This window comes from Panthera pardus, unplaced genomic scaffold (genome assembly GCF_024362965.1).
Source record: "Panthera pardus isolate Hobbes unplaced genomic scaffold, ASM2436296v1 HiC_scaffold_24, whole genome shotgun sequence".
In the NCBI taxonomy this organism is placed as follows: domain Eukaryota; kingdom Metazoa; phylum Chordata; class Mammalia; order Carnivora; family Felidae; genus Panthera; species Panthera pardus.
This window is the reverse complement of record NW_026526810.1, coordinates 90,452,779-90,479,236: the sequence shown is the minus strand read 5'-3', so window position 1 is coordinate 90,479,236 and position 26,458 is coordinate 90,452,779. Positions and strand designations below refer to the sequence as shown.

The 26,458-nt window shown below is 36.1% G+C and overlaps 1 protein-coding gene across 4 annotated transcripts in view; it reads left to right on the top strand.

The window, feature by feature from the left end:
* Positions 1-26,458, top strand: part of MAP4K5 (mitogen-activated protein kinase kinase kinase kinase 5) — a 110,066-nt gene that overhangs the window by 2,436 nt on the left and 81,172 nt on the right. For 3 of the 4 annotated variants that reach the window (XM_053889400.1, XM_019451855.2, XM_053889402.1), the window contains exon 2: positions 20,569-20,626. The exons of the other annotated variant lie outside the window; for it this stretch is intronic. In XM_053889400.1, the coding sequence (XP_053745375.1) occupies positions 20,569-20,626 (58 nt within the window). The remainder of the gene's footprint in view (positions 1-20,568; positions 20,627-26,458) is intronic. 4 annotated transcript variants of the gene reach the window in all.

Below are 26,458 nucleotides of genomic sequence, written 5' to 3'. Positions count from 1 at the left end.
AGACAGCCACAGCTTGCTCCCTTCCCCCCTTGGTTTTACACCCTGCATCTTTTTTTCCTACTTTTTTTTTTCTTGTACTTAATTATCATGTAACATCTTTTACTTATTTTTTTCTTGTTTATTATCTGTTTCAATCCACTAATGTACTCAATGAGGGCAGGAGTTTTATGTGTTTTGTTCACTGCTCTATTTCTAACAGCACCTGGAATTATGTCTGGCTGGCATAGAGTAAGTGCTTCTAAAAATTTGAAGATTGAATGAATGAATAAATGAATGAATGAATAACTATCAGTAATTCTATCACCTCGTTGTCTGGGCATATTCTTTCAACATCACAACATTAAATTAGCACTTAATACTCTGTGTTTCTCTGTAATTCCTATTATGATATCCTGCCATGTATTTTTAGTACAAATTTCAGTTATTTGAGTTCTCTAGGAAAAATATTTCTGAAAGAATATTTCATAGCATATCCTTTTTCAGCTCTCTGAATCCTACAGGATTTTGTCAGTTTGTATTTACTCCTTAATATTCCTAAAAACATATAACATTTGGGATGTAGTGCTGAAGTTTTGGAGCTCAGAGCAATTTTGCTGTTTATCACTCTGTTTCTGATGAACTGAAAATCCTTGAAAGTTTTAGAAGTATTTTCAGTCAGTGATATAAGTTAGTAAAATAGTAACAGTGAAGAGTAATGAAGGTACATTAGTTGCTGTTGTAGTCAGGTATTATTTGTACTTTTCTTCATAAATATTACAGCTCCAGCAACCATCTGGAGCAGGATTTTATTCTTGCCAGGAAAAGCAGGTATCTTAGGAAGCAGGAACTTTAGAAGGACTACACCTTTGAGAATCTTTGTGAATTATATATATATTCTTTGAAAACACGGATCTCCTCTGAAGCTCCTGTCTTTGCTGAGAATCTCCAGTAGGGGAGAGCTCAATCTGGCGATTCCCTGGTTGAAAGGATAAGTATTCTTTTAGATAAATAGGGCAAGAGCAGGAAATGGTGCAGGGGGAAGAAACACAAAAGAGAAAGGAAATGTGGTGGAAGATGGATAAAGATTAAATTTAAGCTGGGCAAATTTTATTTGTAATTAATGTTAATATTTAAATCTGCCAGCAGGAAGAGGTCTGGAGATACAGTGTGTTCACTATCTTCTGTCCACAGAAGATCTAGACATGTCAAGTGATTTAGAGAGTACAGCATCATGATACAGTTCGTAGTTAACAGTACAAGCCATTGTGGTGGTCTTTATCGAAATTTCTGTATCGAAATTGTTCCCAACCTCCATTCCAGAGAAGGTCTAGAAATCTTTTTTTTTTTTTTTTTTTTTTATCTTTTGTGGGATATAAATTTAGAGCCCATGTATTTTTCTAACCCGCATTGCTTTTTCTGATTGATTATACAAGTATGACATGTTTAGCTGCAGGAGGGCAGGAATAGATGTCTCTTGTTCATCACTGTGTGATAACAGATGGATGCTCAATAAATTATTGAATGACATTAGTTATAGAAAATTACCCAGAGATAATGCTGTTAATAATTCAACAGTTTATTTTGGCTTTTTTCCTGTTTTTGTTTGTTTAGTTTTTTTAAGTTTATTTATTTATTTTGAGAGAGAGAGCTTGCACTGGGGAGGGGCAAAGAGAGAGGGAGAGAAAGAATCCCAAGCCGGCTCCGTGCTGTCAGTGCAGAACCTGATGTGGCGCTCAGTCTCTAGTGAGATCATGACCTGAGCTGAAACCAAGAGTCAGATGCTTGACTGAGCCCCCTAGGGACCCCTTTCCTGATATTTTTAAACCAATATGTTTCTAAAAATGATTTATATAAAATTAGGACTGCAATGTATCTCTTTTTTCTGCTTGAATTGGGATGGCTAGTATTTTCCCTGGTAATTAAATATTATCCAAAAATACAGTTTTGAAGGATCTATTTTTAAAGGGTCTGTTGAACAAACACCCATTTAGTGAATCTTTCTAAGATTCATTTTTGTTTTCAATTAAAATAATTTTTTTGCAATTATGAATAATGTATAATTTGTGTGGAAATCTTTATCATGTAGTTTTATCACTTCCATGGGTTCTTCTGGGTCCTGGGTGAACTGGGTCCACTGTGGTGAATCCCTCTTTTATATATGCCCTCCTTTTCTCTCCCTTAAGCCAGAAGTCACAATTCTGAAAAGGCATGAGGCACTTTGAAACCTATTCCAGGATCCCATTGTATATAGATTCATTTATTCTGGAAATATTTGTTGAATGCCAATTGGATGTTAGGGGATGGGGATCCAAACACAAGAAAGAGAAAGTACACTGTCAACAAGGAACATGTAATTTAGTTGGGAAAACAGACATATAAACAGTTATAATGTGGTAAGTGCAATAGAGAAGTGAAGTCAAAGAAATACCCAACTCTGTTTTTACTGGGGATAGGGGAATGGAGGAGAGGAGAGAGAAGTATGACGTGAACCAGGGAGGATTAACGGAAGAAAGGACATTAACTGGATTTTAAAAGAATGCAGGGTGATTTTCAGGTGGACAAGATGGGAAAGATATTTCAGGCTCTGGGAATAGTGTGTGCAAACACCTGGTATCTTGAGAAGCCACGATGAATTTTGAGGGATTTGGAGTGACCAAATCTGGCAGAGATGTCATAGATGGAGAACACAGGCTATTTTTGGGCAGAAAAGGACCAGATAACGGACCTATGTCAAAGAATCTGGACTTCTTCCTATAAATTGAGAAAACACTGTAGAAGGGAATCTCTCACAGTGTAGTGGATAGATTAGATAAAGTTACTGGAAGTATAAAGACCAGTCACTGAATTATCCAAATGAGAGTTCATATAAGCCTAAATTTAGGCATTGGAACTGGAGATAAAAGGAAGGGATGGATGAGTCATATTTAGAAGATGATCAAAATTACCTGGTGATTAGTTGGGGGAAGGACAAGTAATCAGTGGCATTTAAAATTCTGATTTGGGTGACTATATTGCTGCCATCAACAGAATTAGAAAATAATAAATTTGTGGGTTTGGATCTTGTGTGTGGTTTTCAACATATGACATTGATAGGTGGATACGTCTGACAGATGGTAGCACAGTGCAGCTCTGGACTTGAGAGATGAACTGGGGATACAGGTTTGGGAGTCATCATCACTTTATGGGGTGGTACCTGTGAAGTATAGGTGAGGTCACCCAAGAGAGTTTATAGGAGAGTTGAGGAAATGCTGTAGTCTTAAGAGAGGTGGCAGAAGAAAATGACATTGAAGGTGTCTGAGAAGAAACAAAGAACAAACAAAAGAGAAACTTTTCATAGAAATCAAGAGTTTTGGGGCGCCTGGGTGGCTCAGTCAGTTAAGTGTCCAACCTCAGCTCAGTCATATTATCACAGTTGGTGAGTTCAAGCCCCGCATCAGGCTGTCCACTCTCGGCACAGAGCCCAGTTTGTATCCTGTCTCCCTCTCTCCCCTGCTCATGTTCTCTCCCTCTCTCTCTCACAAATAAACATTAAGAAAAAAAAAAGAAATCAAGAATTTCATAGAAATCAAGATCTCTGTCATCTCCTGCATCTATTCTTGTTCCCCTTTGCTCTGACTGCAATAAGGAAAATATATTGATCTTCAAAAAATATAAATCTGAAGTTTGTGTCATTCCTCCTTCTCTTTGTCTATGGAGTAAAGCCTTAGAATATCATACACTTTAAGACCTTGCCTATCCTGACATTTCAACCATACTGAATTTAATTCAGTTCCTTATATGCACTCTACTGTCTGTCCTTCAGGTTTTTGCAGATAGTATTTCCTTTTCTTAGAATACTTTGCCGCTTCTTCTTTTTCACCTATCTTCTCTTTAAATTTGTTTTTAAAAACTGCATTTTCAGGGAGGCCTTTTCTGTCCCTTAAATAAGGTCATGTTTATTTGCTGAATGATTTCTTACCCTCTTACTCATCATTCATCACATATCATTGTTGCTGTCAATCTCCTGCTCTATTCAGACTGCATGAGAACAGGGATCTTGCATCTACTGTTGAATCAGCTAGCCTAGCACAGTCCCTCCCAGATAGTATGTGTTCAATATGTTTTGAAGGAGTGAGCAACATAGTGGTCGTGTAAGTAAGGAATCTAAAGGGCTGATTAAGAACAAAAGATTCAGTATCAGTAATCATCAGGGAAATGCAAATCAGAAGTACAGTGAGGTATCACCTTACACCAGTCAGAATGGCTGATATCAAAAAAAGAACAGAAATAACAAATGTTGGCAAGGATGTGGAGAAAAAGGCACTTGTTGGTAAGAATGTAAATTGATACAGCCACTGTATAAAACAGTATGGAGATTCCTCAAAAAATTAAAAATAGAAATGCCATATGACCCAGTAATTCCTCTACTGGGTATTTACGCAAAGAAAAGGAAAACACTAATTCAAAAAAATATATCCACACCTGTGTTTATTGCAGCATTATTTACAGTAGCCAAGATATGGAAGTATCCCAAGTGTCCGTCGATAGATAAATTGGTATGATGTGATAGACTATACACACACACGTATGTGTGTGTGTGTATATATATATATATATGTATATATATCATACCTGTATATAAGTGGAATATTACTCAGCCATAAAAAGGATGAAATCTTAACATTTGCGATGACATGGATGGACTTAGAGGATATTATGCTAAGTGAAGTAAGTCAGACAGAGAAAGACAAATACCATATGATTTCACTTATATGTGGAATCTGAAAAATGAACAAACAAATTAAAAAAGCAGAAACAGACCCATAAAAACAGAGAACAACTGGTGGTTGCCAGAGGGGAGGGGGGAGTGGGGGAAGGGGATGGGCAAAATGGGTAAAGGGAAGTGGGAGGTACAGGCTTCCAGTTATGGAATGAATACATCATAGGAATGAAAGGTACAACATAGAGAACATGGTCCGTGGTATTGTAAAGTGTTATATGGTGACAATAGCTATATTTGTGAGCATAGCATAACTTACAGAGTTGTTGAATCACTATGTTGTACACCTGAAACTAATGTAATGCTGTGTGTCGGCTATATTTGAATTAAAATTAATTTTTTAAAAAGTAAAATTTGAGGTATGAATGGTAAGTAAGGAAGTTAAGGGAATGTAGAACTCTCCTTGAAGCAGCTTAGCTATGAAAGGAAAAAGAAATGAGACAGACTTCTTCCACTGCTTCTTCCAGCAGTTTCTTCCACTGCTTCTGTTTTTTTTCTCCCATTGAGAATGATTATAGCTTTTCAGTTATTATTCTTCAAGATTGTTTTATCACCCAAGTGACCAGGAGTGTTGCTGAATTTTGAGACAGAATTCCACAGGGAATAAAATCAAGGCAAAGAATTTGGGAGGTATTGAAAATTTAGAAAGATTAAGGGCAAAAATTTAGGATGGGGTTATCAGGGACATAGACGGGGAATACTTTTAAAGTCTCCTTCCCTCCCTTTCTTCTACCCTCCCCCTTTTTTTCTCTCCCTCTTCTGCTCTAAAGTAGAGCCTCCATAGATTTCCAGCTCTGTTTATTTTCCTATGAGTATGGTTAGGCTGAGGCACATTGATCAATGGGGAGCTGGGATGGAGCAGGGTGATGACAGGGTGGAAAGGTGTATTTAACATTTAACCAATATTTAGTGAGGGCCTCTTATGTGCCAGATACTGTTTTGAGGCCTTGGGGTCTGTGAAGAGGAAGACCAAGATTCTTGCTCTTATGGAACTTAGATTCTAGTAGGAGAGAGAGACAATAAACATGATAAAAATTATGTAATATGTTAGCAGGTGATTAACGATATGGAAAGAAGGAAAAGATGAGCAGGTTAAGGGGGATCAGGATTGCCAGGATGGTATGGAGGGGTCAGGTTGGGGAATTCTAAGAGGATCTTCAGGGTCCACTTCATTGAAAAGGTTAGATTTGAGCAAAGACTTGAAGCAAACGAAGACTTAGCCAGGTCCTCTGTGTAATCAGAGGAAGTCTTAAATATTTCTGTCTTACTGAATCACCTGACCCTATCTATACTGCTAAATTGTAAACTTAAGGGTCAGGAATTAGAACTAAGACATGGCATTGCCATCATACCATCTTATTGGCTGGTGCAAGAGTACAGATCATTGTGATTTTAATTAAATCAAGTTCAATAACAATTAAATATTTTGTAAGGTTATGTGAAAATAAAATGTGTTATTAAGGTGAAGTATACTGTTATGGATGTTTACTATTTTATAAATCATCTGGTTAAATCGTATTTAGTATTTGTTTTTCTTACTGTGCAGAAGTAGGCTTATTTTATGACTACCTAAAAAAAAAGAATATGGTTCTGACAGTAGATGTGATGCTCTGGATCATGGCTGAAGACAAATTATTTAAAAACTCTTTTCTGTCTTCATAGAAATGTTTTGAGAACTATAAAAGAAGTCTTTAAAATACTTTCATCTTGGTGAAGATAGACATAAAACAGTGCCATCACTGGTGCAGGTATATAAATTCTGTTTCCAGAATTGACCTGTGGATATAGCCTTCACCTTAGGCTTATAATACATTTTAGTGTTCTTGTTATTTTTATTACATAGGTTTACCATTTTCACTTTATCCATCATTTCCAGTGTTGTTGATAAAATGGGATAGACTGCAGATTGACTTAGATTTCTTTTCTAGTTTTGCTTTCAAAATTTACAAAAGTTTCACTTCTCAGGTTTAAATTGTGGTTTCATACCAAATACACAGGAAGAGAAACATGAAGCTTATTAACAAGTGAAAACATGTATTTTCAGGGCTTTGTTGTCAATTTGAGAACCTAGTCCAAGTTGAGATAAATTGGAGCAGGCACTTTCACTTGGCTGTATTGGACTATTTGTACATTTGAGTGTTATTAGAAGGCTAGTGCTCTCCAGTTATGTGAAGTACTGTTTAAGTTAGTGTAGGTAAGTCTCTGTAAAGGGCAAGATGAATTTAGGTCAAACATCTCTATTTCTGTTAAATGTCATCATCTCCCACTCAGATTTTGAGAAGATGAATTGGGAAGCCAGGCGGATAACCTGATCTATCCTTGGAGGTGTTTGGGCCCATGAATCATACTGGCCCCTACCTTCCAACATTTTTACAAAAACGAAATCAGATTAAAATGACTAAGAGTGACTAATGTTTGTTTAGCTCTCCCATAATCAGTATATTATTTGTTTTCAAAAATAATCCTATGAAGTAGGGACAGGTATGTTATCATCTCTAGTTTACCCAAGAAAAAACTTACTATTTGTCCTATATCTTACTGTTAGTAAGCGGAATTCTGAGGATTTGAATCTAGCTCTTCTGACTCTATAATCTCTGTTGTTTCTACTATACGAAGCTGCCTCGGCACTGTACCTTTAAATTCATTGCTGCACACACAGCTCTTAACACATTGCCTACCACATAATAAGCTCTGTACAAATTATGGTCAGATGAGACTTCGTGGCCTCACTCCTCTGCTTAGAGATGAGGGATTTTTTGGATGGATTTGAATGTACGTGTAAGCCTCAGTTCTCGGCACCAGTTTTAAGAGGCACTTTTTCCTGGTTACCCCTCCTGGTCGTTACTCTTACCGTCATATTTTCCAAATCGGAACCCAGGGTTGATTTGTCTTTACTATGAAGACGACTCGGCTCACAGCCACCCTACAATGTAAATAACTAAAAAGAAAGTCTGTCCTTTTTTTGGTTGTTGGGACACTCTTCTTACTGTGCCTTTTCTTGCCCTCATTTTGTCTGAACTTTAGACTCATGGTTATTGTTATCTAGGTTAACTGAGTCCAATAGACTGTATTATATAATGCTATTATAAATTAAAATAAACAAAACACTAATTATTTCAGGCAGATAGCATTAGCTAGTTACTTCTGTGTGCCTCTAATTTAAGGTAAACAGGACTGCCTGAGAAGGATGTGACTTTTAGTGTTGTCTTGTGAACCGGTGTGTTATTTCGCACACACATGTACCTCCTTTTTTAGGTGTCCTGTGCTGTCCTGCCCCACTTTTTTAGTCCTTACCAGTATCAGGGAGAATCCAATGTAAGCATGTCTTAAATTATTTTAACAGATGTAACTTTCAATAAATTATTTAAGTTTATTTCTTTATTTGAGAGAGAGAGAGTGCGTGCATGCATGCACATGTGCAAGCAGGGGAGGGACAGAGAGAGGAAGAGAGAGAGAATCCCAAGTCGGCTCTTCATTGTCAGCATAGAGCCGGATGTGGGGCTCAAACTCACAAACTGAACTGTGAGATCATGACCTGAGCCGAAATCAAGAGTCAGCCACTTAACTGAGCCACCCAGGTGCCCCTCAGTAAATTATTAACAACTTTTACATTTTAAGTTTTTCAGCTACTAATTGTATTAGATGATGGAGATGCTTGGGTCTCTTAGCAGTTTTTTTTCCAGGAATAATTTCCTATTATTATTTCTGCAGTAGCATAGATCCAAGGGTAGGAAGGATTTGCCTTCCTTCCTATTGTGCCTCTCTCTTCCTTGCCTTGGCAGAAATAGCCTTCTTTCCTACCTTTTATTTTTAAAATACATTTTAAGCAACATACCCATTTTTAGAAAACTATGATATAGGAAGAAATGAAAAATTACCTCTATCTTCTTTACCAAAAGATAAACATTGCTGTAGATATTTTTGTAGACTTTTAAAAGCTAACATTAACGGTATATACATAAATCATAGTATATAAAAACACAGAATCACATGCAATATACGTTATATATATATAGTGTGTGTGTGTGTATATATATGTATGATAATTCAGTTTTTTTCATTTAATAATATATCGCAGGGGCACCTGGGTGGCTTAGTTGGTTAAGCGTCCAACACTTGGTTTCGGCTCAGGTCATGAACTCACAGTTTGTGAGTTTGAGTCCCACATCGGCTCTGTGCAGGGTCTGCTACAGATTGTCTGTCTCCTTCTCTCTCTGTGTCTCCCTTGCACGCACGTGCTCTCTCTCAAAAATAAACATTGGGGGGGCGCCTGGGTGGCTTGGTCGGTTAAGCATCCGACTTCGGCTCAGGTCATGATCTCGGGGTTCATGAGTTCGCGCCCCGCATCAGGCTCTATGCTAACAGCTCAGAGCCTGTAGCCTGCCTCAGATTCTGTGTCTCCCTCTCTCTGTGACCCTCCCCCGTTCATGCTCTGTCTCTCTCTGTCTCAAGAATAAATAAAAACGTTTAAAAAAAAAAAAAAAAAGAATATTGTTTCTTTAAGTAAATTTCTAGAATTAAATTTTCTAAGCTTTTTGAAGTTTTAGTGAGTTTCGACCAGTTATTCCGCAAAAACATTGCACCCACCAACAGTGATTCCCTACCTCTTGTAATCTTGACACAAGCCCTTTTTTTTCTTTGCCATTAGGACTTGCAGATAATTAATTCAATTTAGGTAATCTTTTGGATGAAAGTCTCCTTTTAATAAAATCAATCTGTTCTAAGAAAGGGTTAGGAAAACAGTTTTCACAGACAAGTAAGTGTCCTGACAGGCTAAGTCTTTAGTGTGTCCTGCGATCTAAGTCATGTGGCCAGATTTGGAGTGACCTAAACAGGAAGGCCTCAGGCTCTGAATCTGTCTGCCTGGTAATATGTCTTCAGGGAAACCCTGCAATACAGTCTCTTTCTATGGCAGCAGGAGCACCTGTCTAGACCTGTATAACTGTGTGTGGAAGGCAGCTTGGAAATACTTACTCCACAAAAATTAAGGAGTTGGTGAGTTGGCAGAAACTTCTCCCACAGTGCTTGTGTCCCATAACCTATCCTTGACAAATAGTCATTTAACTTATTTAGACAGTAAGGACATACTATGTTTAGAAGCAGTCAGTTCCTTTTTAGGTGCTATCTAAAATCTGTCCCATTGAAACTCAAACAGGGCAGGTAAATCTTTGTAATTCTTTGCTCTTGCTCCAGCAATATTACCTGCCTATCTAAAGTACCTGATGCATGAGAGGTGCTCAGTGAAAAAAAAATTTGAAATTGTTTAATGTTTATTTTTGAGAGAGAGAGAGAGAGCACGAGTGGGGGAGGAGCAGACAGAGAGGGAGACACAGAATCTGAAGCAGGCTCCAGGCTTTGAGCTCTCAGCACAGAGCCCGACACGGGGCTTGAACTCAAGAATCTCAAGATCATGTCCTGAGCCAAAGTTGGACGCTTAACCAACTGAACCACCTGGGTACCCCTCACTGAGAAAAATATTAAAATAATGAATGACTAATCTTTATTTTAAATTTTCATGTGGAGTTTAGGCTGTAAGTGGATCTACCCTTATTATATTTTGTTCCCATAAATTTGATAGTCTTATTGGAACCAGTTTCCTTGAAATTTATATAACAACTTACATAGTGTAATATATCTAGTATTTATAACCTCCCTTTTTTCCTGAAAGGATTTATGATAGAAATAAAATGAAGCACTTTACTTTGCTCTTGTCAAAGGATAAAGTATTGCATTCTATTTTGAATATAACATTTTCAACATTTATTTTTAAATTCTAAAAGTATCATAAGTTTATAGAAATTCAAAAAAATTTTCTTTAATGCTATGAATCTAATGTTACAACTGCTGTCATTTTTGTTGGATATCAAACTCTGAGCACTTAGTCAAAGTACATAGTATCTGGAATGATGGGAAGGGTGATGAATCTGTATGTTGCATTTTGAAGGGGTTGGATGTTTGTAGTTAGAAGGGAGCTTTTATATATATATTTTTTTTTCCTGAGGAGGGTTAAAATTAGAACCTAGCCCCTGACTGCCGTAGGGACTCAATATTTACTGAATAAATTAGTAATTTAGATATGTGAAATTTGTCACAGCAGGAAAAATATACTAAATCAGTGTTCTCTCACAGACCAAAACTGGGACCACTGAGGAGAAACTATAGGAAAGTAGACTTTGCTTATCATAAAAAAGCCTTCATACAACTAAAGTTATCTTAAAAATGAATATCACATTGACCAAATGATTTCTGTATTTAGACTAAGTAGAAGAGAATTGTTTTTCAGAGAGAAGTTGAATTGATGATTTCTAGGAGTTTCTCCAAACTGAGCTTCTAATAGAATAGTATCTCTGGAGTGGTTTTAGTTGTAGTTTTGTCTGTTTTCACTATCCCTTAATGTGGGTAATTTTTTAGCATTCTATTCTTGACTTTATTTTTTTCTTATTCTCCATTTTCTTCCTAAGTAATCTCATCTAACTGCTTGGACTCAGTAATGTCGATGATGCCCAAATCTGGCTCAAATCCAGGTTAGCTCTTGTGCTTCAGGAGGTATCTATTAAGTGGCTTACACATTCTCACTAGTTGATAGGTTTCCATTGGAACCTAAAATTTAAATATGTTCAAATATGAGCCCTTCATCTATGCCCCTTCACTGCCTTCCTGTCTCCCCCCATAAGACGTGTTCATCTTCCTATGTTTGTCATTTTAGTGAATGGGAGCACACTGTCTGCTCAGTTGTGCATTCCAGAAAGTAGGGGTTATCCTAGGCTTGCTGTTTCTTTGCATTTCACATTAAATAATTTACCAGTTTCTAATGGAGACAAGCTTGGACTAGAGTATAGCAGAGAAGGTAAAAGGAAGTGGATGGATTTGATTATATTTTTAAGCCATCAGGATTTGCTGATATATCAGATGTGAAGAATGTGAAGGAAAGAAATGAAGAAGGACCTTGGGTTTTGGATTTAAGGAACTGAGTGGATGCGGTTCATTTTATTTAGATTGGGAAGATATAGGGATGAATGGGTTTATGGAGCAGGGATAACCAAGTGTTCTGTGTTAGACATGTTAAGGTTGAGATGCTTGGCAGATTTCCATGGGTTTAGGAGTAAGGAGAGATTTGTCCTAGAGATGGTTGTTAAAGCCATAGACTACATAGGAGAATTTAGATAAAGAAAAGGTGAAATTCCATCATCATTCAGGATAGGTAAGAGAAGAGGGAGTAATAAAGAGGCTGAGGCATTATTGAAGGTTTGAAGAAAGAGGAGTAAAATAGTCCTTATGAAGAGTGGAAAATCAAACCTACTAGAGAAGTTGTAGTTTGAGATCTGTGTTACGATTTGAAAACAAGACCAGCTGACATGATTTTGTAAATTTTTTTCCCCCAACAACATTTAGCTATTCAAAACCAGTATGGAATTAGTGGATGATTGGGTTTAATCTGATGCCTGGATTTTGCCAGGCTACTGTGACAGAGGGGAAGATGGGAAGGAAATTAAGGATATTTGTAAGAGAGTGTCAGTGGAATGATAGGCCATGGAACCCTGACAGTTTAGGGAGAGTGTGGGGAATTAAGATGTAATTGGTGCCTGGTAGCCCTAGGGGAATTCTTTGATAAGAACAGAAGGACTAGTGGGCTGAAAGGATAGGTCATCATCAGGATGTATAGTATTTGAAATCAAGATGCAGATAGGAGGTCAATGAAAAGTCAGGAAGTAAATCTGATGTTGAAGTCTCTAAGACTTCTCTTGGAGGCAAGAGAAGGGGTAGAGAGGAAGACTGTGAACCAGGGGCTACAAAATCTTAAATGAACAAGGAAGGGGTGACCAAGAAAGTAGTAGATGGTAGCTACAAGAGAATAGTGAGTGAAACAGTCTGTCCTAAGCTTCAGAGGAATCTTATGTCTTACCATTCCCTCTTAGGTTCCCTTAACACAAGATATTTTTACTTCTTTTAGATGCCCATGTTTTCTCCTGTCTTTACACCATTGCCTGGAATTCTTCCATAATCACTTATGACCACCACCACCATCATACCGTGCTCCCCCTAACCCCAATATTTCTTACCAGGTCTCAGCTTATACTTACTTTCTCTTGGAAGCTTTCTCCAGCCAGCTTTGAGTGGGCTCAGAACCCCCGCTGTGCTGTCTTGTATCACCTTTGAGAGCATTTCTCACACTGTATGGTACTCTTTACTTTCATCTCTCTCCAACTGATAAAAGTCATGGAAGGCAGGAACTGTTTTTGTTTTTCTTTTTTAATGTTCATTTATTTTGAGAGAGAGAGAGAGCATGCACACCCATGCACATGTGCACGCACATGCACACGAGCAGGGGTGGGGCAGAGAGAGAGAGAGAGAGAGAGAGAGAGAGAGAATCCCAAGCAGGCTCTGTGCTGTCAGCTCAGAGCCTGATGTGGGGTTGCATCCCACAAACAATGGTGTGAGCTGAAATCAGGAGTTGGATGCTAAACCCACTGAGCCACCCAGGTGCCTGGAACTGTTTTCTTTCACTAAATCTCCAGTATCAACAGTACTTGGCACATAGTAGGTATTCAGTAGTATTTGTTCAATGAATTGAACCAGTCAAAAACAATGTTCCATAAAGATTTAGGTATAAAGGTTTTATAGACTATGACATAATTGTTTACTTCTTTTGTGGATAAACCAGGACTTTGTATTCTTTAAACCTTATAGATGCTGTGTTGCTACTTTTGTATCATAGTTCATATTCTTTTTTTTTTAATGTTTATTTATTTCCATTTGAGAGAGAGAGAGACAGAGAGAGACAGAGAGAGAGACAGAGAGCACAAGCAGAGGAGAAGCAGAGAGAGAGAGGGAGACAGAATCCAAAGCAGGCTCTGAGATGTCAGCACAGAGCCCAACTCATGAGCCATGAGCTCATGACCTGAGCTGAAGTTGGATGCCCAACCGACTGAACCACCCAGGCTCCCCATAGTTCATATTCTTAAATCTAGGATGTTTAATCCTGATTCTGAGGAATAATCACTGGTCACTAGAGATAGCTTGTTAAATTTTGAGATGTCTGGATTTTCTGTTCTGTTAAAGAATATTTTTGGAGGAAGGGGGCATGTTTAAAACTGGTGCTCCCAATTGGCCTTACAGAAAAGTTTTGTGGCCTTAATATATGCTGGAAGGAAGTTAATTGGAGATAGGATGAGGGGTCTAATATGAAGAACAGTAAAGTTGCATGTAAGAGCTGAATGTTCATGGTGACTGTCATTACTTATGTTTCATTTTTTGACTTAATTAAAAAAAATTCTCTTCTAACTTAATGATTACGGAGGTGTAATGTTCATTATTAAGTCATATCTTCCTATTCTTCCTTGAAAACTTGTAGGTAAAATGTCTAGACACAAGACTTTTCCTTTATTTTTAGTCACCTTAAATTTCACAGCATATGAAGAAGTTCATAGCTGATAAAACTGGCAGCTGCATGGTGTTGTTGAAATAGAAATGGCTGAATTAGGAAGTTCAGCATCTTTACTCCCCCCCCCCCCCCCCCACTTTGTGCAAATGGAAATCTCAGGGTAACTTTTACTATGAATTAAAAAATCCAAGACAGGAGAGTTTGCGTTAAAATACTTCACTGGTAGTAAATTGACTTGGAAATGCTGATTAAGAGGTTAAAGGGAAATGCATTGGCAATGAGAATAGAAACTTAATTTAACAGGAAGCATTCTTTCATGGATTTTATCATGATATTAATCCCATTTATTATTAGTTTATCTTTTCCCACCCAGTAATTTCAATTCCTAATTAAGAGTTAAATAATAGATAAGCTATAGTAATATTAGAGTTCTGGGTGATTAGTATACTTCTAAGACTGAACATAGCAAATATCAATAACCTACTAAAATAAACAGGAATCAGAAATATATTTAGGTCCTTTTTGTAGCGGTACCATGGTACTTCCATTACTTCCTTTTATAAACATAACGCAGGATCTTCACATTCTTGTGTATTAAAGTTGAAAACAAAAATACTTGAGAATATCACATTTAACTTGTTGGAGGGAAATGTTGGATTTCAAAAACCAGTATTATGTATGACTCTTCTGGATTATAGTGTGAAATTATATAGTTAAACTTCTGAAAGATCTCTTTAGTAAATTCAATCTGTAAGTCTCTGTTTAGATCTTTTTTTTTTTTCCTGAAAGCCTCTTTGCCTTTTATTATAAAAGAGCCTGGTACTGCTCTCTGTTTTAAAAATCCAGCTGGAAAATTACAGAGTACAAAAATTTGCCCATCAGTTCTTCATTTGGAGAGAACAGATGTCTTCAAAGTGGAGACTGGCGTTTAAGTATTTATCCTATAAGTGGGAGTTTTAGTATCTATTTTTTCTTTACTCTTTACTTCTGTCACTGCGTATATTTTGGCTTCTGCGTTGTATAGCTGAATTTTGAAACACCATCTTTATTTTATTTGGTTCTGCAGTTCATATCTTCCAAGGAGCTGATTCTTTCTGAGCGCCTCAGAATCTCTAAAAAACGAAAAAAACACAAAACAAGGTGTTCTTTATCCTTGTGTCTTTATTTTGGTTTTATTAAATTGAAACAACATATTTATGTTGATTTTAATCATAAAAATTGACTCCTAAATGTGTCTGAAAGTATATACTTAAAAAGATAGTTTTATATGTATTCTTTAAAAAGTAACTAATAGACTTAATTTTTACTACAGTTTCAGATTTAGAGATAACTGAACAGATAGTATGTAGACTTTCATCTACTCCCAGCTACCCACGTACCCACACAGTTTCTCCTTTTATTAGCATCTTACATCAGTGTGGTACATTTATTATAATTATTGAACCGGTGTTGATATACTATTATTATAGTCCATACTTTACATTAAGATTCACTTGCTGTGTTGTAGTTTTATGGGCTTTGACAGATACATAATGACCTGTATCTACCATTACAGCTTCACATGGAATAGTTTCACCACCCTAAAAACTCCCTGTGCTTTACCTGTTCCTCACTCTCTGCTCCAGCCCCTGGAAACCATTGTTCTTTTTTCTCTCTATAGTTTTATCTTGATGTTGATCCCCGTATTATTAGTTTATCTTTTCCAGAATGTCATGTAGTTGGAATCATATGGTATTAGACTGGCTTCTTTCACTTAGCAGTATACATTTAAGGTTCATATCTTTTCATGGCTTGATGGCTCATTTTTTTTATCACTAAATGATATTCCATTGTATGAATGTACCATAATTTATTATTATCTGTTGAAGGACATCTAAATTGCTTCCAGTTTGGGCAATTATGAATAAAACCTGCTGTAAACATTCTTGTACAGATTTTTGTGTGGATTAAGTTTTTAACTTAATTGAGTAAATGTCAGAAGTGGAGATTGCTGGATCATATGGAAAGACTATGTTTAGCTTTGTAAGAAACTACTAAACTGTCAGTATATGTGTTCTTGAGAATCAACCTAATTAAAAGTCATGAAGGATATACGCTAAACTGTTAACAGTAGTTACCTCAGGGGGATGAAATGGGGAGGAGAGGGACTGCCATTTTATAATTGACTTTTTTAAAACAAAATATTACTTTGTAGTACTTTTTTACAAATAAAATTTTTCTCCAAAATACTTCATTTAATGCATCATAATAAAAATTGAAAATGAATCAACATAAAAGATAATTTAAAGCAGTATATTGTCAGTTTCGTAGCACTGTCTAGGTGTGGAGGATTTTAATATTTTATCCTTATTTTTTAAGTAAAGAGAGTAATAATCTTCCTACAGTCTTAATTGTCCATTCAACAACTTTTTAGAGCATCTGCCTATGGCACAGTTCTTTATAGCATCATGCCCACAGCTAAGAAGAGAGCATACTTCATCCAGCCTTGGGATATCAGGCAAGACTTCCTGGAGGAGGTGATACCTAAATTGCTTCATGAAGGAGAAATCTAAATGAAATAGGCTAATGTGGAGAAGGGCAGGGGAAAGAGAATGTACCAAAATGAGGACAGTGTTTTTAAGTAAGAGACCAAGTCCTTTGCTTCTGGTTAATCTGATTAAAATCGGAATTAATTGTTTCACACTCACAGAGAAGCATATTAGATCTTTTCATGCTGTTGGCACTCGTTTGAGAGTCTGTAATTGTGAAGTATGGGCTCATATTTTCTTTTGGTTTCTAGTGACTGGCAGAGTGCATTGCCCTAATGCCTGTTTTGCTTGAAAAACTGGAGTAATGAATACCCTGACAATGTTTTGTTGCTGGAGATATGTCAGCATCTATCACTGTCACATGAGTTAAACATTTCATTCCTTACTTGAATTTTAGAACTTTGAATGGTTCAACTGCAATTTTTTTGTGAGTGTACATATATGTTACTTTCTTGTGCCATCTATGTCTCTTATACTTAAATCTTCTTTCCACTGTGTAAACTTTCACTATGTGTCCATAGATTTTTTCTGTTTTCTATAAGATTCCAGTGAAATTTAAAAAATTATCACTTAGATGTGGAAAGAGGGAAAACCAGGAAATGTATCAACATGCAGGGATGAAAGTGGATTATGTTTGCCAGATTATAATGCAGTAGCCTTACAAGAAGAATTAGTTGAGTCTTGTCAGTTGATATTTTTCCCAATCCTCTAAGATGGATTTTAAACATTTTGGAATGCTTTTTCCAGATTATTTAAAATAATTAATAATATTTTTCCTTGGATCAAATTCAAGTCTCAAATTATTTAAGACTTTCAGATATGTAAGAATTCACAATCTCTTATATTGGAAATTATTATAGGAAATAATTTAATGTAAAATATGATTCATTTATTTTCAACAAAAGTCACCCCTGAAGTCTATTAAATACTATGAAATTAATACTTTCCTCTTGTACCTGTTGGATTTAAAAAGTTCTCATCTATTGAAAGAAGCAGTGAAACCTTGACATCACAATATAGTTACTAGGTTCTAACTCCTTCTCTTGCCCCTGGCCAGCAGGCATAGCCTTGGGCAAGTTCCCCAACTTTACTGAGCTGTGTCTTTAATAGAATTAAGTAATGAATATGAGAGTTCCTCCAAAGTATAATTACAAATTACAAATATAATGCATCATTATCATGGAATTTGTCTTCTAATACACATTTAAAACCCACTGAACAAGATTCCCAAGAGGTCAATTATTACTACTTATTTTATAACTTCTGGCCATGTTTTCTGTACTGGAATCTTGCTGGCATGTGAAAAGTTGAGCAGTGGACAGCCTAAATCTATATGCACATAATTTTCTATAACCCATGGGAGGACTGAAATGCTGAAAGATCTTAGGAACTGGGACAAGACCTGACACTAACAGACAATTCTTTTGTTCAAGGGCAAGAAAGAGGAGAGGGTAGTTATGGTATGAGGCTTTTGGCTGACCTGTTCCCATTTCTCCAAATGCGTTTGCGTTTGGGGGAGAGGTAAATTATATGGGGGGAGTTAAAATGTCTGTTCACTCTTTGCCAAACCCCTCCTTACACTATTTACCATGAGAGATGAGGAAAATATGAACTTCTTGTCACAAAATATTTGAGACTTCTGCTGTAGAAAATCCTTTTTTTACTTCTTCCTTTCTGTTTGTGATTTTCCTTCTGTACCCCTCTCCCCCATTCTATTATTTTTCTCATCTTCTATATGTCATATCTAAAAGTATTCCTTTGAAGGCTATATTCCCTACATTCTTCTTTTCCTTTCCCTTTTTTCCTCTTTCCTCTTATAATGTGATTTATTTAATCCAGCAAATTGGTATAATTTTACGTTCCTGTTTTATAATATGCCCCTTCCTTATTTTTAATGCTAAGTATGAAAATGTACATATGAATCTAACATAGTAAGTGAAAGGTGTCATAAATTATTAAAGTGCATTTCCACATATGGTATGCCACAGGGTGTAGTGAAAATGAGCACTCATATTCACAGTGACGACATAATGGTACGATGCTTTTGGACTATTTTGACAGTATGTGTTGATAGCCTTAAATGGCCTTTTTTTTTTTTTTTTTTTAACATGTATTTATTTTTGAGAGAGAGAGAGAGAGAGAGCGCGCGCACAAGTGGGGGAGGGGCAGAGAGAGAATGAGACACAGAATCCGAAGCAGGCTTCAGGCTCTGAGCTGTCAGCATAGAGCCCAACACGGGGCTCAAACCCACAGACCACGAGATCATGACCTGAGCCAAAGTCGGACGCCCAACTGACCGAACCACCCCAGAGCCCCTGGCCTTAAATGCTTATGTTCATACCCTTAGACCTAGTTAATTTCCATCCCTAGAATCCATTTGAAAAAAATAACCTTAAATAATGAAAAGACTACGTGTGGCGTTCTTAATGTCTAGCAATAAGGGAGAATGATTATATAGACTATTATGTGGCCGTTTAAAGTAATGTATAGCATGGAGAAAGATATTTTAAAGACAGAATACAAATTTGTACCTACAATAGAACTTGACAGATACAGATTTCACATCCAAGGTTTGTGAGAGTATAAATTCATATATTATAAAAACAATATATGGCAATATATTCATTTAAAATCCACATACCTTTTGGGAAGCCTGCGTGGCTCAGTCGGTTAAGCGTCCGACTTCGGCTCAGGTCATGATCTCACGGTTCGTTGGTTCGAGCCCTGCATCGGGCTCTGTGTTGACAGCATGGAGCCTGGAGCCTGCTTCGGATTCTGTGTCTCCCTCCCTCTCTCTCTCTCTCTGCCCTTCCCCCTTTTGCTCTCTCGCGCTCTCTCTCTCTCTCTCTCTCAAAAGTAAATAAATGTTAAAATCCACATACCTTTGACCGAACAATTACACTTGTAGGTTGCCTCAATGATAAATTCTGATATGTGCCAAAATATTTGCACACTAATCATTGCAGCACTACTTATAATAAGTCTGGCATGACATTTTGTTAAGTAGTGAATGGTTTGTTTTCTAGCAATTTATCTAAAGGAAATAAGGCTGTGGATAGATACAAAGCTAAGATATATTAATCTCTCTAGTTATAACTACAGAATAATGTTAAAATTCTCCATGTTCAGATGGAGATTAGTGAAATACAGTCTTTATCCCGTCAGTAGAAAATTATGCAGCATTACAAATCACATTGTAGAAAACTGTGATGGCATCATCTTCTACAGCACATACACATGCATCTACACGGGGCAAAAAAGGAAGCACACTATCTATATGTTAACTTTTTTCTCCTGGGTAGTAAGATATGGATGACTTGCTTTTCTAGATTTTCCCATAATGATCTATTATTATACTTACAAAATATATAAAAACAATGAGTATTTTTTAATTAACAAAAATATTATTTCTAGTATAAAGAAAACACAGTAGCCATTTTGGGGGCACCTGAGTGGCTCATTTGGTTAAGCATCCAACTCTTGGTTTCCGCTCAGGTCATGATCTCAGTTGGTGACTTTGCTCCACATCAGACTCCACACTGACAGCATGGAACCTACTTGGGATGGTCTCTCTCCCTTTCTCTCTGCCCCTCCCCAGCTCATGCGTGCACATCCTTTTTTTCTCTCTCAAAATAAATAAATAAAACTTTAAAAAAAGAGAGAAAAGACAATAGCCATTTTTGAGTGGTGGGACTAAAGGTCACTAACTGTGTGCGTGTGTGTGTGTGCGTGTGTGTGTGTGTGTGTGTATCTTTTCTATATTTTTCTTTGATGCAAAAATGAATATACTCATTTTATTGGAAATAAAGATTTTGTTTTTTAGTTCTGTTAAAAGCATGGTTGTTAAGCAATTAGTGAACATAGTGTCACATACTTTTATATAATTAACAAACTTAAAAACATTTTTATTTTCATTTTAGGCTAGAAATATTCATACAGGAGAGTTGGCTGCAGTAAAAATTATCAAATTGGAGCCTGGTATGTATTAAAACTCTTAAGACAATTTTTGAACACTTTTCTAGTGTAGTTTATAAATAAATATAAAAAACATTTTTTATATTTTTTTCCTTATTTCCCTTCTTCCAAGAATGAAATCTTTATGTTGCCAGGGCAGTAGAATATCTCCAATATGATTACATTAAATCTCATTGGAGGTTGTTAGTTAAAGATGAGTTTGATGTGAAGTTTGTTGTGAAATAAAATTTGAAACGTGTACATTCAAAAATTGGAAGACATATTGACATTGTTAAAGTAATTTTTTAAGGTTGTGAAATATTTGAACTTCAGTTTTAGCTCTTATGAGAGTTTAATTAAGAAAGTATTCATTGATGGGGTGAGATATTTGACGATATTTAGGATAATGGTATTTTATATGTCAGCTATACCTTGGCTGGTTGATTTAGGTTTAATAATTCTGGTGTTAGCCTAATGCTTTTCTTTTTTCTTTCTTTTTTTTTTTTTCCAACACTTCTGTGTATCAGAAGGCTGTTTGCTTTAAAACATACTGAATAGGGGTGCTTGGCTGGCTTAGTTGGTAGAGTAGGTGACCCTTGATCTCGGAGTTGTCAGTTCAAGCCCCACATTGGGTGTAGAGATTAACTTTAAAAAATTTAAAAATAAAAAAACAGACTGAGTAATTTGCTTTGAAAACAAAACTTTGTAAAACGTGAAATAATTTTGTTATTTTGATAACCTAAGAGTTTCTAATGAGAGAAGTAGTAGTTTTTTTTTCTTAAGTTCATTTACTTATTTTGAGGGAGACAGAGACAGCATGAGCAGAATAAGAGCAGAGAGGGAGGGAGAGAGAGAATCCCAAGCAGCTCTGCAGTGACAGTCTGACATGGGGCTTGAACTCACGAAACCCTGAGATCATGATCTCAGCTGAAACTGAGAGTCAGACGCTTAACTGGCTGAGCCACCCAGGCACCCCTCCAGTTTTTTTATTGTGGTAAAATATACATAACAGAAAATTTAGCATCAAAACCATTTTTAAGTGTACTGAAATGTACAGTGTTATAAAATATGACATTCATGATGTTGTGTTACCATCACCACCATCCATCTTCAGGACTCTTTTCATCTTGTAAAACTTAAACTTTATACCCATTATATAATAACTTCCCATTCCCCTCCTCCTCCTGGCCTCTGGCAACCACCATTTTATGTCTTGGTGATTTACCTACTCCGAATGCTTCATGTAAATGGAATCATACAGTATTGGTGTGTTTGTGACTGGCCTATTTCACTTACTATAGTGTCAAGGCTCAGGACTAATCCAGTTGTCACATATGTCTAAATTTCCTTCCTTTTCAGGACTAAACATTTCCATTGAATGTATATACCACATTTTATTTATCCAATCATCTATTGATGGATACTTGGGTTGTTTCCACATTTTAGCTGTTGTGAGTAATGCTCCTGTATGAGCACGAGCATATAAATATTTCTTCCATACATGCTTTTTTTCTTTTGAGTGTATACCCAGAAGTGGAATTGCTTGATCATATGGTAATTCTATTTTTAATTTTTTGAGGGACCACCGTGTTGTTTTCTGCAGTGGCTGTTCAATTTTGCATTCCTGTCAACAATGTTCAAGTGTTCCAATTTCTCTACATCCTTACCAACACTTGTTATTTTTATGTTTTGTTTTGTTTGTTATAGCAGTCATCCAAATGGGTATGGGGGTACCTCATTGTAGCTTTTGTTTGCATTTCTGTAGTGATTGGTGATGCTGAGCATCTTTTCATTTGCTTATTTGTATGTCGTTTTTGGAGAAATGTCTATTTAAGTCCTTGCCCATGTTTGAATTGGGTTGTCTCTTTGTTGTTGAGTTTTTGGAGTTCTTTGTGTAATCTGGATATTAACCCCATGTCAGGTAAATGATACGAAAATATTTTCTCCCATTCTGTGGGTTGCCTTTTCACTGTGTTGATCGTGTCTTTTGGTACATAAAATTTTAAAATTTTTGTGAAGTCCAGTTTGTCTATTTTTTCGTTTGTCGTCTGTGCCTTTGGTCATGCCCAAATAATCATTGCCAAATCTAGTGTCAGTAAGCTTTGCTTTATGTTTTATTCTAAGAGCTTTATAGTTTTAAGTCTTACTAAGTCTTTGATCATTTTGTGTTAATTTTGGTATTTGGTATTGGGTGAGGGTTCAGCTTTGATTTTTTTGCTTGTGGATATCCATTTTCCAGGCACCATTTGTTGACAAGATTGCCCTTTCCCCATTGAATGGTCTTAGCAACCTTGTAAAAAATCTTTTTGGTTGAAGGTCAAAAAATCTTTGATCATATATGCAAGGGCTTACTTCTGGATTCTCTATTCTATTCTGTTGGTCCATATGTCTGTCTTTATGCCAGTATCACAGTATTTTGAGTACCATAGCTTTGTAGTAAGTTTTGAAATCGGGAAGTGTGAATCATCCAATTTTGATCTTTTTCAAGATTGTTTTGGCTATCGGGGGTCCCTTGAGATTTCATATAAATTTTAGGATAGGTTTTTCTAATTCTACAAAAAATGTCTTTGGGATGAAGAGTAGTAATTTTTGACCGGGTAGGTGAATATTTGGTGATCTGTTCATTTGCTGCTTCATAAACTTAAACATGTAGAATAATTGTGTGACTGTAATTACATCAGTTTCTTAATTTGAGCATATAAAATGTTTCTGCATTTCAAATACAATATCTTGATCATTAAGTGTATGATTCATAAGAGAGATATTACTGAGGGTAGCATGTGCTGCAACGCTTTGAAAATAAGCTTTCAAATAAGGCACAGTATCCTTTTTTCCCCCTGGGTATTAGAAATTGTTGTGATATTCTTTGAGAGTTCTGCTACTAAGTTTTATCTAATAAGTAATAAATGATTTCCAGGGATGTCACTAACACAAATAGAAGAGAATAGAACAGAACTAGGCAAGTATTTGCCTCTTCTGGAGGAGTCACTTGAATAAATATTCCAGTTATGTTCAGGGGACGGTGATAGTCCAAATAATGAATGAGTTGAGTTCTTGGAGGAAATAAAGATGTTCATTCCTTCTCTGCCCTAAGTGAGGGCTTGTTTTAGCACAGTTTACTTGAGTTGAGAATATAGCTTCTTTTTTTTAAATTTTTTTTAATGTTTATTTATTTTTGAGAGACAGCATGAATGGGAGAGGAGTAGAGAGAGAAGGAGACACAGAATCTGAAGCAGCCTCCAGGCTCTGAGTTGTCAGCACAGAGGCTGAAGCAGGGCTTAAACCCACGGACTGTGAGATCATGACCTGAGCTGAAGCCAGACACTCAACCAACTTACTTCTGAGTATTGTTCATGTAATGAATTAATGAATGTGTTTTTTAAAATGCTACTATACGGAGTTCTCAATAAGCCATAAAAAAGAAACATATATCATCATATGATGTTATTTAACACACGGGGATTAATTGTTGGAACCATAAATTAATGAAAGGTAGGAAGTTCTCATTCCTTTGTTTGAAAAGCTGCTGACCTTATGTCAGAGTTCATTCATATGTAAGATTGACTAATGTTTAAATTCTTTCCCCAAGAAGAATAATATAGAAGTTCAATAAATGTTTGATAATGTGATTTTAGTACTTGATCATTTTCATATTTTTTTTTGCCTATAGTTATGTTTTACTGAATTCTACCAAATTGTCTTTTATTATCGATTTTTAAATGCCATTTGCACTTTGAGAATAGTGACTCTTCATATGTTTTTCCGGTTTTCTCCAGTTTGTCTTCTCTCTTCATACTCTGCTCTTGTGATACTTTCCTTTTCTGTGTGGAAGTGGTTTTTTTTCCTCCTAGATAAATTTGTCAGTCCTCCTTTCTCTATTCCCCTCTTCCTCCGTAGGCCTTTTCTACTAGACAGTTCTAAAACTACTTAACTGTAATTTCCTCTAGTTTTTTCCTTTCTTTTCTTCCAACGTTTATATATTTGCCCCATCAGGAACAATTTCGTTCTAAGGGGTGAAGGAGAGCCCTAGCTAGGTTTGTTCTTTTTCAAGTGGCTGGACAGTTTCCCAAAGCTGTTTATTACAGACTCTTGTCCTTTATTTGCAGGTTTGAAATGCCTTGATTGTCATAAACTAAATTTCCAAGTAACCATGGGTTTTGTTTTCTGTTCCAGTGATTGTTTTTTTCCTCCTATTCCTTGTTCACTACTACCCTGTTTTTGATGACTCTTACTTTTCACTGCATTTTATAATTTTCATTGCTTTTGTTTTTCAGTTATTTCCTTTCTGTTTACATAATATTTTTTCAGGAGACCTTAAATCATTTCTATCGAAGAGAAAAATGCTTGTGAGATTAATTTAGCATTTAATTTGGCATTTTGACAAAAGGAAGAATTTTTAAAATTCAGGTCTTCAGGAAAGTATTATAACTTGCCACATAATTCATATTTATGATATTTCTTACTGTTATGAATGACATTTTCCCCCACTTACACTTTCTAGTTAGTTACTGTTGATACTTAAGTAAGCCATTGATTTTACTGGGCTTATTTATTTTTTCTCTGGCAGACAGTTTTTCATACTTTTTGTGATAAAATTGTTATTTTTAGTGCTCTTTGAAACGTTGAGCTTGCCAGCTTCCTGTTTTGTTTATATTTGTGTGGCATATAACAAATGGGTAGAGCTACTACTATACTTGGGCCTATCGTTTTTGCTTTAATCCCTTCTGAAACTTCATTGGTTTTTAGATGTTTCTCTTAATTATATTGAGTTTTATTTTATAAACCCTAGATTATCTAAATCTTTTCTCCTTTTAATAGATGAGTCTATCACTATTATTGTTCAGTGAGATGTTTGATCTTCTAATGTGGTTTTTGTTTTTTAATGTTTTTTGAAGCTTTAAAAATATTATGGCTAGAGGTCTCTTTTATTTTTACTGCTGATAATTTGAAAGGTACAAAGTCTAGTTTTAACAGAGGATGGCTGGGGCACCTGGATGGTTCAGTCAGTTAATCATCTGATTTCAGCTCAAGTCATGCATGATCTCATGGTTAGTGAGTTCGAGCCCCACCCCCTTCGAGCTCTGTGCTGACAGCTCAGAGCCTGAAGCCTGTTTAGGATTCTGTATCTCCCTCTCTTTCTCTACCCTTCCCCCACTAGCACTCTGCCTGTCTCTTTCTCTCTCAAAAATAAACAAACATTAAAAAAAAAAACAACCCTCTTTAACAGAGGATGGCTTGTAAGACTTTGAATAACGTGCTTAAATGTGTGTTTTTGGTTTATTAAGAACTGAAAGTCATTGACTTCAAGGTTTACAGATGTTGAATTTTACATATTTATATCCTCCTGCCTGTTCAATCTCCCAATTTTCAGATATTTGTTAGTGTATTTAGAGTTTTTAGCCTGAGAATTTTTTTTTATTGTACTGGAGCATGAGTGTGCATTAGTCTGCATATCTTTTAAGAATTATAACATACCAATTATTTGGACTTAGTTTTATATTTAAGTGGATTTGGTGCCCGCTGTATATTCAGTGGATTCAGCACCCGCTATTGGTCTTTTTATGCCATGTCGTTGCCATTCTTATTGGCTTTATTTGTACCAGATATTAATAGAATGGATCATATCATGATATACATTTTTCTTTACGTATTAGGGATAGTATAATTTGAATTCACAAATTGATTGTTCAACCCAAATATGCTCTTCCCTCAGTCTTCCCCATTTTGATAAGCTGTTAGCTAAGCCAAAAATCTAGCCATTGTCCTTGATTTCTCTCTTTTATTTGTATTCCATTCAGTCTGTTAGCAGGTTTCTTCAACTCTGCCTCTAAAACATATCCTACATCTGTCTACTTC